This window comes from Phallusia mammillata, chromosome 7 (assembly GCF_965637545.1).
Source record: "Phallusia mammillata chromosome 7, kaPhaMamm4.hap1.1, whole genome shotgun sequence".
NCBI classification, from domain to species: Eukaryota; Metazoa; Chordata; class Ascidiacea; order Phlebobranchia; family Ascidiidae; genus Phallusia; species Phallusia mammillata.
Window position 1 is genome coordinate 10114608 of NC_137258.1, and position 14260 is coordinate 10128867.

General features: G+C 37.0%; 2 protein-coding genes across 3 annotated transcripts; one reads left to right on the forward strand and one right to left on the reverse strand.

Moving 5' to 3' along the window:
- Nucleotides 1-489: 489 nt before the first annotated feature.
- On the reverse strand, nucleotides 490-5459 carry LOC145237128 (3-oxoacyl-[acyl-carrier-protein] synthase, mitochondrial-like). 2 transcript variants are annotated; one of them, XM_080099884.1, is made up of 9 exons: nucleotides 5337-5458; nucleotides 5134-5271; nucleotides 4926-5063; nucleotides 4478-4672; nucleotides 4225-4408; nucleotides 4006-4154; nucleotides 3586-3786; nucleotides 3042-3186; nucleotides 490-1226 (listed from the first exon to the last, which is right to left on the reverse strand). In XM_080099884.1, the coding sequence occupies exons 1-9, from the start codon at nucleotides 5398-5400 to the stop codon at nucleotides 1157-1159; spliced, it is 1284 nt and encodes a 427-aa protein (XP_079956010.1). In that variant the 5' UTR covers nucleotides 5401-5458; the 3' UTR covers nucleotides 490-1156. The 2 variants fall into 2 exon arrangements, with proteins under 2 accessions (XP_079956010.1, XP_079956011.1); XM_080099885.1 differs by lacking the exon at nucleotides 4006-4154 and having other exon boundaries at nucleotides 3586-3797; nucleotides 5337-5459.
- Nucleotides 5460-6107: 648 nt separating this feature from the next.
- LOC145237127 (ligand of Numb protein X 2-like) lies at nucleotides 6108-14109 on the forward strand. Its single transcript, XM_080099883.1, has 13 exons — nucleotides 6108-6861; nucleotides 6974-7206; nucleotides 7346-7500; nucleotides 7931-8062; nucleotides 8304-8416; nucleotides 8912-9111; nucleotides 9380-9583; nucleotides 9852-10016; nucleotides 10427-10543; nucleotides 10696-10782; nucleotides 11054-11309; nucleotides 11894-12161; nucleotides 12477-14109. The coding sequence occupies exons 1-13, from the start codon at nucleotides 6195-6197 to the stop codon at nucleotides 12655-12657; spliced, it is 2778 nt and encodes a 925-aa protein (XP_079956009.1). The 5' UTR covers nucleotides 6108-6194; the 3' UTR covers nucleotides 12658-14109.
- Nucleotides 14110-14260: the final 151 nt, after the last annotated feature.

Consider the following 14260-nt stretch of genomic DNA (forward strand, 5'->3'; position numbering starts at 1 on the left):
CCAATAAATGATAAGCTGCAGCTTAAAATAGCAATGTTTGGTGGTTTTCTGAGGTCTGGTGCGAGCCGCAAAATAAGTAATTGGAAGCCGCATGCGGCCCCGAAAACCGAGTTTGAGAACCACTGGCCTACACTATTACTATTTGACCTACTAACGTGATTGTTTTTACCAGCAAAAACGAATGGGTCACACGTGACACACGTGTTTATGCGAATTGGTAGCAACGAGTGATTTTCCGTGGTTTTCCGTGAATGATCGCCAGGTGTTTCGCATAAAATTTACTAGTATCATTAGTGCTCAATGAAACACCGGTCCAAAATCACAGGCTTAACAGGAAGGGGGTAGATACCTTTTCTTTTATGTAAGTAATTATCCTCTCATCTGTTTGAATGTTCCACCGTGACTTACTTTTTTATTGTTGTGTAATAATAAGAGTAACAAAGTAACTGCATTGGTCTGTTGTTGCTTAAACATAATACAATAGTTGAGTGTGGTCTTGTTTTTTTTTAATTGCACCATTAGAAAATTTTGTTTGGTGTTTCGCAAAAACAAAATGTGCGTGTATTTGTAGAAAAGACAAAATTGTAGAAAAGGCCAAATATAAACCTTCATAATCTTTTTACGTTCTTATAATGTTATGCAATAAGTAATTTTAAGAAAGTGGAAAGTCTCAAGCAAATCGTTCTTAACCGTAAAATAGGTGAATTCAACTAAATGTTACAAAGTTATTACACATAAAGTACAATAAGTCAAACAATAAAGTATGAAACTCCTGGATCATGTACTTAAGTAATGTATAGCCGTTTTTTAAATTGATTAATACGATTTCTTTCCTGATAAAACAAAAAAATACAAAACATCAAGTTTATGTCCTTTAAAATGTGTTGAGCGGACCGCATATTTTTTTCGCACAAGAATGATAAATAGTTTTAACGTGCACCTAATTGCACAAGAATCTTCTATTCGTCATCACATTTTAGAGGCACAATTTTACCTTGTCCAGTATAATCGCAAATGTTTTGTTGTAAAAACATTACTCCGTTTTGAGATTTCATGGACCTCAAATTCCATGACCGCTTTTTGAGGTGAAAGTACATTTTTTCCTTCGTCTTGTGTCACAAAGGCGAGTAAACGAAGATTTGCAATGAATCTTAATTCAAACACCAGAAAAACACAATGTAGCGTTTGTTCCGCCGAATCCAAATGAATTGGTCAAAGCAATTTTCCTGTAAATCAAAAGTGTTACGTGCATGTCAAACTAATAATAAATGCTAAAATACATGCCATTTGTATGATTTAATTTAAAAGATTCAAGTTTGGTAGTGGGTTAAATTATTGCGTTCGCCACGTTTTATTGCGCAATTCCAACCGGCTTGGTGCACCAAGCAATTTAATTTTCACAATGTCATTTAACCAAATTCGACTCCGTAACTTAGTTTTTTGAACCAAAGTTGTAGGCACAAAACAGGCACAAAACTAAAGCACAAACCGAAAGTACAAGGGCGAACGACTAAAACGTTTGGCTCTAAATGCACCAAGTATCTTAACGTGTTTACATCATGTGAAAGTGCAACTTTCAAGGGAACCCTAAAAGTCAATTCTACAAGCCAATTCAAAAGTATGTCACAGTACGCCAGGCCTGTTAAAGGCACCATACCGATCAGCCTGCCAACAAGCATTCACCACCATATGGCAAGCCGTAGGAAAAAAATCTAGTCTGCCCGAACCCACGACAGGAGTCTTCCAGGGACTCGCGCTCTACCAAGTGAACTACGCAGGGTCAGATAAGAATCCGCCGAAAGTCGAATCACAATCACCGTTGCCTACCATGTATACTGCACAAGTCAGCCTCGAAGTAGGGATTTCCGAGATTGACCAGTATTCGTTAAGATAAACAGAAAACCATAACTGGCACTAGCCCTAAAGCGCAATGCAGACCAGCGATCTCGGCACACTCATATGTAACGGTCCTTGTCGTACTGTGCTTTATGTGTGTGCCGTGATCGCTGGTCTGCATAGACGCTTCAGAGCTGATCCCAGTTATGAATTTATGTTCATCAAAAAATTAAAAGTAGGGGCATAAAATTTCCCACTTTGTTGTATTAGAGTTTAGACTGTTTAATATCATTTAGACCAGGGCTTCCCAAACTGGGGGTCGCGACACCGGAAGGGGTCGCTAAACAAACTTGAGGGGTCGCAGAGAGCTGTACCAATTACTCCATACACAGAAAGAAAGTACCCCATGCCGTGGAGTACGGGGGTGTGGGGGTGCCGCACGAACAGACGTCGGTTGAAACGCAACGATTGCAATTGTTTTGAAATACACAGGCATTTTAATGCAACATAAACTATGACATATAGAGTTATAGACTAACGTTTAAGTATTGTTTGGCGCAAAAAATTTCTCCAATAAAAAATAAAAATAAGTAATAAATTTACGATTTCAAAGCAGTGTTTAATATCCGTTTGCAAAGCACTGCAATGGCCTAAACTTGGTGCAAGGTGACCTCAAAACTTGGTGCAAGGTGACCGTCAATAATACATGATTTAAAACATAAATTGCTTTTACTTTATTTTTCGCCCTAACAAATTACTTAAAACCTAAATCGTTGTTAAAATTGCCGATTCGGCAAATCGTCCTTCACGTACGTGCGTATCATCTCGACGCACAGCAAACGGCCAAACCACACGAATACATTGCGACAAGTGCCTATTTGCAAAACAACTTGACAGAAACTAAAAAGGCTAAAGCACGTAAAAGGTATCGGTGTTTGGACCTGTAAATTAGTAGACTCCCGAGTTCCCGTAGGTTGTTTTTAGTTTTTGCTCAAATTAGTCGTATCAATAAATACAACAACCTTATTTTTTGCACTGTTTATCATATTACCCGTGAAGGGTCGCGGACAATTTTAATAGATTAAACGGGGTCGCGATTAAAAAAGTTTGGGAAGCCCTGATTTAGACAATCGTCTAAGCATTTACAGGCGATTCAGTTTTGTTGATGTTCCACTTTTTAATAAACATGTACAAAGGTGTTTTACCGTTTAGATTCCCATGTTTGCTTAACCAAAGGTACATAGTTCAGATCCATTTCTTCATCGACACAATCCAAGTTCAGTGTCGGTGGCAATACTCCATGGTGACAAGATAACACAGTGAAAGCTGCTTCAATTGCTCCTGCTGCACCTGGAATATGCGAAATCTGGGTTTATATTTTCATGATCACTGAGTTAAATTGCCATAAAACGTCCAAGCGATAACCACCTTACCTAGATTATGAGTTTTTTACATGCTTGATAAAATATGGCAAAAACGGGACAAGGTAACTCCAAAGTGAAAATGCACGGTATTAATACTTTATTGGCACTTTTTTAATTATTTTTTTTTTAAACTAATTTTTGTTTGTTTATGATTCCTTCAATCATAGAACAGAAGCGTCCAACTAAATTGTCAAAATTTCATATTACACCTAACTATGAAAATGCAAACAATTAAACACCTTACATCCAACAGATATTTTTTATTTTATGGCTCAACAAATATGTTTTGTTTCATCATCAGTAGCTGTAACTGTGGCTGACCAACCTAACAAATGTCCAACAGCTCCTTTGGTAGATGACACTGAAACATTGTATGCATGTTTCCCGAATAACTTCTTTATTGCCAAATTTTCTACAGCATCACCAAGTGGAGTCGAAGTAGCATGAGCATTGATGTAAGTTACTTCTTCAGGCCTAATTCCTGCATCATTTATTGCCGCATTCATGCATGCTATGGCACCAGAGCCTGTAAAGCACCTGCATATGTGGATAAAACTGTACAACTCTTAAAAGACAGAACAGTTTCGAACAGTATACTAGATGAATAAAAACTGTAAAATGATTTGCACTGATGCATAAGCACTGATGATGATAACAGTGATAGTTGAAAAGTCTGCAGGATGTATTCTATGTATTCTTGGGGGTTATGTTTTAATTCAAATTTGAAGCATATTTAAAAACTCACCATCAGGAGATGGAGCTGTTATGTGGGATGCGTCTGCTGACAAACCATATCCTAGTAGGTCAGCATAAATGTTTGCACCTCTGTTTATAGCATGTTGCTTTTCCTCTAACACAAGAACAGCAGCCCCTTCCCCCATCACAAAACCATCTCTGTTTTAAAATGGAATCCCAACCTAATATACCTAATTTTATTTCAGCAGTAGCACAATGTCAAACAGACCTTTTTGGGTGAAACGGCATGGAAGATTGTTTTGGAGAATCGTTATATTTTGTACTAAGTGCCCTTGCTTTTGCAAAGCCAGCAATGGCAGCGGGTGTTAAACAAGCTTCAGTCCCACCAGCTACCATCACATCACAGTCATTATGCATTATAAATCGAAAAGCATCGCCGATTGCATGAGCTCCTAAACAGGATACAACTAAGTACAATCACATTACACATTTCACAAAAAATACCAAATATTGTGTTGAACCTGTTGTGCAGGCAGTGGATACACAGTGGTTAGGACCTTTCAGTTTGTGTTCAATACTGATGTGTCCTGCAGCCATGTTCAATAGAATTCGAGGAACGAAGAAGGGACTGACTGACCTATATCCTTCTTCTCTTAGCTTTCTAGATGTGTCATCTATCACTTCCAAATCTACCATACCCATTCCCAATGAAACACCTAAATACATATAGAAACCTAAAATAAATACCACAGAAACACAACAATGTTATGCTTGAATGCTAAAATTACCTGATTATCTACCGTAATTTAAAAATAAAGGCACTTTTATTCTGAATTAGCAATATTGTTCAACTCATATATGTTTTAACCTAAGCCAAAAAAGTGGATTATTAGAAGTGTTAGTGGAATACAAAAGACCAAGAAAGGGACATGGAAAAGAGTATCTCTGTTACATTTTGTTACTAAATACCAGTCCTTTGTTGCTGTTTGTCAGACTGTGGCATCCATTTTGCATCTTGAAGAGCTTCAGCAGCAGCTTGGCATGCAAATAATGAAGCCAGGGAATGGGATCGGGAAGGTGTTCTGGAAAACTGGCCTGGTTTTGTGCCTGAAACGTGTGTTTAGATTTGCATTACAAGTAATTTTAATTTTCAAAAAAGATTTTAATTTATTGTCACCTTTTGGAACAGCAGCAGCTATTTGGCAAGGAATGTCTTTTATTGGTTTAGGCAATATTGAAATGCCACATTCTCCATTTACCAGTTTATTCCAAACAAACGTGCGGGTACAGCCTAGTGGAGAAACTATTCCAATACCTGTCACAAAAGCAAATGTGAGGTTGTTGTTGTAGTGTAGTTTTGTGGTTTGTAAGATTTCGTACCCGTCACGCAAACTTTCCTGCAAGAAGTTGCTGCGCTGCAGAAGACATTTGAAATCAAAACCATGCCGATTAGGACAAAAAGTTGGGAACCACTGAAACGCAAAGGTGAAGATTTGGGGGAATTCCCAAATTGTTAATAAATAACAGTTGCATCAAATTCCATAGAAATAAAACGTAGGATATTAATAAAATAAACTGTTAGTCTACAAATAACGTTGCACCGAAATCTGAGATAGTGTATTCAGGCCATATTTATTCATTTATCAAGTTCATATGCTCTAATTTTAGGTAAAAACGCATTTTTTTATGTTGTTAGTTTCATTTTGTTCATCTTATCTTCACTGAAACTTTGACAGATCAATTTGTAGTGGCTACAGCATCATCAGTTGAAATAAAGCAACTCAAATTCCTTTAATAGCTATTTTTGTAATCACGGCAGTTGTTCTTGTCATTTAGAATTTCTATGGATTGCATTCTACAAATCAGTGAATTCGGATGAGGGGAAACCTGTGGAGAAAAGTCCAAATAATTAAAGGCAAAAGTTATGCTCAATGAACGTAAACGGTTTTGGCGGACAGTGGACTTGAGTTTTGTTTTGGGTCAAATGGTTCTTTGTTACTGACGAGTTTTGGCAAATATTAACAAAATAAACAAATACCAAACTGTTAACTTGTTACGTTAGATTGGAAATTGGAATGGACTTTGCCTTCAACGGCAAGTCAGTTGTGCGTTTATTGTTTTAAATGCGAACTTTACTACGATACATAGAACAAAATACATCTTTCTTACTTCCTGAAGGCAGAATGTGTGTTAACGTAACATAAAACTTGTTTCCTAAATCTGATATTTGCGGCAAATATGGAAAGAATGGAACAGTCTGGATATCGAAATAGAAGAGACTCTGACCATATATATGATAGGTTATACAACAATCACTATTCTTCTTCAATGATGGACCATCAACCAACAGAGCCATACTGTTCTCCACAACCTGCACGTATTAACAGTGATGTGGTAGAAATCACAGGTGTTCAAGGAGGTGTAGGTTTTGTGGCAGTGGGACGACTTCCCAAAAGTGTTAGTCACAACCAGGTGTCTTATGAGGACATGCAATGTAATAATGAAAACAATTTGACATATCCTCAAGCCATTGGAAATGAAAACTTCAAGTCAAAGCATCGCAGTAAAAGCGAAAACCGCAAAAATAAGGACTTGGCGATTAGCCCAATCCGTAGTACAAGGAGTGCATCTGAAGTTCAAAGTGCAAACAAATCCCGAGATGATTTGGTTAAGCCTACTACTCTTACTCACCTGAGTGACCATGCCTCCCACTCTAGACACTATTCTGATCCATCTATGTATTCTACTGAAGGTCGTGGAGTGTTAACACGATACCCCAACACCCATGACCTTACAATGAACACAGATGAACCAAATGTTTTGCTTGAATCAGAAACAACTGACAAAGTAAAATCTAGAAAACCAAGAAGTACTGATCAGAACAATGGAAAAACATCATCAAAAGGTAAATGTTGTGGCTGCAATCTAACCAAGATGATTGAAGTGATGTATATAATTCCTTTGGTATATTTTGTAACTTTTTTACACATTTGCTGTAATTCAAAAACTGTTTTCAGATCACACAAAACACAGAAACAAGCGCAGTCGACGAGTCCAAGAGCAACAAGCACAGATTTTGCCCACACCTGATGTAAATCAGGCTAATACAGCTAGCTCAGTGGAAGCCTCTCATCTTGAACCTGACAAAGCACAAACTTTAATACAAAACAGCAATACTGCTTCGCCACTGTGCAAACATTGTGGACAACGCCATCGCGTTGCAGAAAATCATGAATACGATTATATAGAGGTGAGTATATGATAAAATGGAGAAAGTAGTAGTTGTTATGCCCTGATTAAAAACCGACTTAAAAGTTTACTTCCTTTTTTAAAAATAAACTAAGTACAAAATGTAAAAATCCAACTTAAGAAAATTTGGTTGTTTTAAGGAAATTGATGATGACCTTCAATGTGATATCTGTTTGCAACCCTTTGTGGATCCATATGACACTAAATGCGGGCATACATTTTGTTCGATTTGTTTGAAAAATTATGTCCGCCTCAAGAAAATGTGCCCTATAGATAGAAAGGAACTGACTGTAGGGTAAGTACATTTTGAAAGTGTTGTGTTATATTATATGGAGGTTATTTTAATTTATAGACAGCCTGTGGTAAAATATAATATAAAAGGGTACAAAACAAAAAAACATATTTGATTGAAAAACATAAAATATTGTGGGACGAAGTGCTAAAATATTTATATATATTATTGTTTGGTCAATGGTCAACATTTAATGAACAATAGAGGTTAAAACTATTACTAAAACTTTGGTTTTAAATTTTTATTCATGTTAATCAGCGATTTTACAAAGATTTGTTTTTGGCCAAATAATTTGACATCTTTAACATGCAAAACATGTAATTTACGCCTAACATTACGTTATCGGATAAAATTTGGAAGGCTAAAAATGGATAAACTATTGTAAGAATCGATATCTTGACATATATGTGCTAAAAGGTATTAACAATTGTAGATCTGGGGACTGCTGGCAGTCAAGTCTTGTATTGAGAAAACTGGTCAACAAACTAACTGTGCGCTGCCCCAACCATGACCATTGTGATCTCAAATTACCGAGAACCGACCTCGAAGCACATTTAAAAGAAAGGTACAGATACAAGCTAATTTTGAAATGCGCACTGTTCTATGCTGTGTGCCTATTGTTCTTATGCCTTAACTGGGTAATCTGCCTCTGTATCAAATGAATTGTAAATTTGAATTATTTAAATTAAATCCAATTTTCATCATTTTAGGTTCAAAATATTTTACCAGTAACACTTCAAATTTTACTAACGTTAAATAGCATTTATTACCTTGAAATGTTTTAGCAAACGCATGCTTTGTTTTAGGTGTCCTGGTGGAATGATTCGTTGTAGCAAAGCAATATATGGTTGTTCATATAAGGGGCCCAGGGTTGAGCAAGTTGATCATATAAAACATTGCAAGTTTCAGCAATTCGAAGGTAAATTGTAAGAACTGCTACTGCCATTTGAAAGGTTGCAGTGAGACTTTGCTCATTTCTCTTGTCATTATGTAGTCTTTTGGCAAATTGCTTTGTTGAATAATTGATGATCACTGACTAGATGTGTTCAGAATTTGGCACAAATCCATTATCCTCGACATTATTTTGTGTTTTGCACTCAAAACTATTTTGAAATTGCTATTCTGTATTAGATTTATCATTTCCCTGATTGCCAGTGAAAAATTTAAATGTATTTTTCTGGTGTTTATTGACAATTATGGAAATGATAATTGTGCCTTTTTCTAAGTTCATACTTTGATGTAGTTTTGACAACATGTTACAAAATCTGAAATGTTAGATTTTTTTAAATGTATATTTGTTCCACTTTAAGTAGTCCTCTAGAAAACTAATTGCCCCTTGCGGTTACTAATCTGTTATAAAAGCATGTGTGGACAATTGGGAAACTGTTTTAACAAGCTTTTAATCTGTTCTAAGGGAATCCTTTAGAAAGTATTTATCCCGATTGCACCAAACATTCTGTTGAGCTATTTCGACCTGAAGGCGTTGCTGAATTAGGACTGGCCATTGTGGGTGGCAACGACACACCATTAAGAAATATAATTGTCCAGAATATCATTCCTGGTAGTCTAGTGACCGAGGATGGAAGGATTTTAACAGGGGACATTATAATTGAGGTATGGAACAGATTTTCAACTTCAACTGCACGACCACATATGTCCATGTAATTACCCACAGTTCATTCAAGTGCTCTTAGCATAAAGTAGTTTGGAGTGGGTTGCCAAGTTTGAATTGCAGGCGGAAAGCGCCATTTTTACAAACTTGTCTGTGCCTAATTTCCTAGTTACTACTGTGCTGCATTGTATTGAAAATATTACACACCAAAATTTACACCAATACCAAATGGACACTTTTACCACTTTTTGAAAAAAATGTTTGTGGTAGGTGAATGGAGAGGACTTGCACAATGTAAGTCATGTTGAGGCAAGAGCTATTCTAAGTCGCACAGCTCACCTGATGAGATTCACTGTGCTACGTGAAAATTCTGTAACATGTGGGGAAGTACATGAAAGTAACCAAGTGGCTTACCAAGAGGAAAAAATCATTGTATCTTTATTAAAACCACCGTCTGAACAACTTGGCATTAAGGTATGCTACACTTTTAATGGCTTTTTTCAATACTGTTATAATTAGCCAGATGTTTCAAACCCTGAAAAACCTGCATTCATCTCTCTGCGAAGTTTTACAATATTATGAGCGGTTGATTTACTCTACGGCTTTGTTCCCTTTATCAGAAATGTTTTCACTTAGTTCCCAGTGCTTCAATGCAGGTTCTTGATATCACACCTGAAAAAAACAGCATTTAAAACATGGCCTGAAAGTTTTGTATCTATAATGCAGTAACCTTTGCTTGTAGATAACCACATGTGAGGATGGGCGACCTGGTGTCTACATTCTTGAGTTGGTTGAAGGTCGAGTTGCTCATGCAAATGGTAAACTGCAAGCTGGTGATCGAATTCTCGAAATCTCACAAACTGACCTCAGAAATGGAACACCAGAGTCTGCAGCTCGTATTATACAGGTAAAATTTTTAAACACATCTTCTTTAAACAATTTGTTGTAAGTACTTGTACATTTGGAATCTTGTTTTTTGGTGTTTACAAGTGAATACAAGTTTTGTTAGTTAATTTTCATAATTTTTATTCAAGTAACTGTTATTTTAGGTTAGTAGTAAAAGTATAATCACAGTGTGTACTTATGTTCACTGATAAATTACAACATGAAACTTGTGTAACTTTCGGTTAAATGTCTAATTTTAGAAACATGAATTGGATTTGGCCTAATTTAAAGTAGTTGTTTTATCTTTAACCTATCTTTTACCTGATCCCATCCGATTGAAAGTAAAACTACAAGTCATTTCCTATAAAATGGGCTTGGTATCTTAGTATTTTGTTGACATGGCAAACACATGACATGTCTGTTCTGACACAGAGCTCTGGTGAGCGAGTTAACATCATTGCTAGTCGTCAAGTTGTACGACAATCTGACATCATTGTAAATCCCTGGGCGACAGATAAAACCCTGCCAAGATCACAAAGCAATCAGCAGGTACTTAAATTGTCATTTTAATGTTGGTAATCATTTTGTTAAACAACAGATTTTTTAAAATGGTCTATTAGATTTATAATTGTGTTTTGACAATCTTTAAAACATAATTATTTACCTTTTCTGGTAATTTCTTTCTTGGCAAATGTGTTCAGGTTGTGGCCACTCCTGAACAAACCAAGCCAGTCTTGTCGTTACCAATCCCAGAACTTCAACCTTTGTGTGCTTCTTACAGAGAAAAGGTAAGAACCATGGTCTGCATTTACTTCATGAAATTTGTCTGTAAAAAGTGAACACAACTTCAGCATTAATGGCTCACACAACACATTTTATGAACTATTTCATTTTAGGAGATACAAATTTATTGAATTATTATGGATCCCCTTACCTGAAGAGGATACATAGGCAGCATAGTATTTTGACTAAAGACTTAATATTTGTTTTTTTCATCTTGGGACTATAGTTGGAGGAATATTAACACCATTGAAACAAATATTGAAAACTATATTGTAGGTGATATCTGTGACAAAAGCTCCCCAGGAGAGTCTTGGAATAGTGGTGGCTGGTGGCACATCAGGATTGCGGGGTGATCTACCAGTATTTGTCCAAGATGTGCAACCTCAAGGGGTGTTGGGGCGGGACAAGAAACTCTCAAGAGGGGATCTTTTAATGCAAGTCAATGGTATTCAGCTGACAGGACTCAGTCACTCACAGGCTATCTCTGTTCTGAAAGATGCAGCCCAGCATTGCAAGGAGGTGGAGCTTGTTGGTGAGTATTTTTTTAGTCTTGCATGATTTGGTTGATCACAGGTTTTAGGTAGAAAAAAACTAACAAGCGTTTTGCATGGGTTTAAGTGTGTGGGGTAAAAAGGAGGTGTTTAAAAATAATTTTGGAATAAGTTGACCCAAGTAAAAGTCAAAACAAAGTTTGTTCCACTCTGCTGTATTTCCAAAGTTGTGCTCGCGTTGAGGTTATTTCTGTGGTTTTGTGGATCACATGATGCATTGTTGCCATCATTGAGTTGCACGTATTGTGACGACTAGACACACTAGTGCGACTGGAAAATGAAAATAACCAACTGTAGCGTTGGTCACAGATCCAGCGATCTGTAGAATAATGTTGTTTTTAGATGACACATTTTCCTATTTAAGATACTTTCCGTCGAAATATTTGATTAAGGCTACCATACTATCATATTTTGCTATGACATAACCCGAATACTACATCTGGGGTAAACAAACTGATTTCAGTAACAAACTAAAAATGCATGACGTTAGCGGAAATTGCGCACACACGACTTCTAAGCAAATCATCAACCGGGACACAAACAATCACCCTGCTTTGTTTTCTAGCTATCGAGCTAAACTACAACGGTAAAGCGGAAGACTTCGCCTTATGGGAAGAGCTTAGTGGAGTTCATCACCAGCATGGCCGTCGGAACTCAGGAGGGGTCAACTGCTGGGCATCATGGACACCATCATGGCGGATGTGGCTTGCCGTTCCGCCCCAATGTCGCCTGGAACGTGACGTAGTACTAAGAAGACAACAGCAAGGGCTCGGGTTCAGTATAGTGGGTGGAAGGATCAACTCACAAGCAGATAGAACGCCTGTGTTTGTCAAGTAAGTTTTTAATTGAAATGGTTTCCCAAACAGGTGTATATGAGATATGAACGCTTTTTAAAACCTCTTGTTAACGTCATAAAAGCGTATGATTTGTGTATGGTATTGTTTGGCCAGCTTACAAAACGGAAATTAGCTAAGACGCCATAAACTAGGTCACAACACCGTAAGTCAAGCGTTTACTAAACTACGAACGTGCTGTGAACGAATGTGGCAGATACCCTACTTACTTCGTTAAAAAAATGTGAAGAAAAATACGTAAATTTTAGTAATAAAAGAATCGTAAAAATCCGTAAATTTGGATATTTGTTTCAGATACGTAGTGCCAAATGGAGCAGCGGCCCACCAAGGCAACGTCAAGTGCGGAGATCAAATCGTAGCAATCAACGGACGTGAGGCGGCCAACCTTACACACACAGCTGTGGTTCAAATGCTTAAAACCACACCTGGCAACCTGCATCTCACTATTATGTCTTGGCCGGGCAGTCTACATTAAACTCGTTCCAAATCAGGGTTTATCGCAATTTGACTCCTGAGTTTGGGTTGGTAATAGTGAACAGCTAATTGGGGACTTAACTCTAGTCGGAGAATGTCACTTGCGCTGACCTTGGAGCAATTTCGATTAGGATAGTTCTTTGAATTATTGATGCCCCTTTAACGTTGTGTACAATCTGCGGACATTGTATTAGAATAACAGTAACTCACTGTGCTTGTAAAGTGAAATTGAGTAGCTCTTACAAACCTATTTTACTAGTCGTATGTACAAAGTATTAAAGGCCTTGTGATAAAAAAAAACGAATTTAATAATTATTCTACACTTTGTCTTAATAACTTTTTTGTTGAACAAATTTAACTTATTATGACGCACAATTGCTTTGCTATCTTAAGCCAAGATTACTATTTTGTTTTTAAAGTGGGAAAAGTAGATAATCGCTCGTAGGCTAAAAATAGTTGTTTTCTTGTTTTTGTTCAAAATTGTATCATCGATCGTTGCACCAGACGTATATCACATGTAATTGTATCCCTTACACTTGCCAGAACTATTTTACCTGCACACAAAACGTGGAACATTGGCAGACACATGCCGCATTTCGTGGTGGCTTATCAGTTATCAGCAAGCCAAAATCGATAATAGCGATCTGTTTACGAGCCACAGTCTGTCACAATAACTTTTCTATCGGACAGCTTTCGATATAATCAATACTATTGGGATTTAAATTCCCACTGTCGTAAAGTAAGCTAATCCCCCGAAGTAGACAACGTTGCCTAAGTCTGAAATGCTTTTGTCATTGGCTTTTGTTTGTTGTCTGTTAGGATGGGCCAAAACTGCAATTGTTTTGTGTTCCAGTGTCCTGACCGCCTTGTGTCGATTGTGAAATCACAGGTATACCCCAGGACAATACATTAGCCGCCGTGGTATTTATTTTTTACATCAAAAATGTTTTAGATTTCGTGTTCGCATATGTCATATGCGTCTTGTATTCAGCAGGCCAAAAATTGTTCATCTAATATTTATTCTTAGTTACAAATACAGCTTATGCGGGTTTACGTGTTATACGCGTCGCGTACAGTGCCAAATCGGCTTTTACCATCAAACGATGTAACAAAAACTAACAGTGCAAATGGGTAAATATCCTGTACAAAATATTGTTGTGCGTTAAGTTTCTTGTACACCTTTAGTACATCATTCTTTCTTTCTCGTTCCCTGACCACGTGAGTTTGTCGAAACGCCCAGTTGCGCCTCTCGTGTCCATATTGTAGTGGTTTTCAGTTTCCTTGTTCTCATTTTTCTGTCGTGTCGCTTCGACGTAGGTGCAATGCCCAGTGTAAATGTGTAGTCGCCGAATCGCTTTTATCTTTCGCCATCTTTCTTGCACGTGTATAAATGCTTTTGGTACATTTTGCAGAACTTTGTGGTCGGTAATGATAATACATTTGTACCAATGTACTTTCGGTGTCAAAATAGTCATTACAAAGAATAAAATTACTCAAGAAGTTCTACGTTTTTAGAAATAATTTATTGAAGTAGACTGAAAATATCAGCAAGTTTAAATATTCGTCTCAGGTGCTTAACTTTTTTTTATCTAAAATGTCATTCC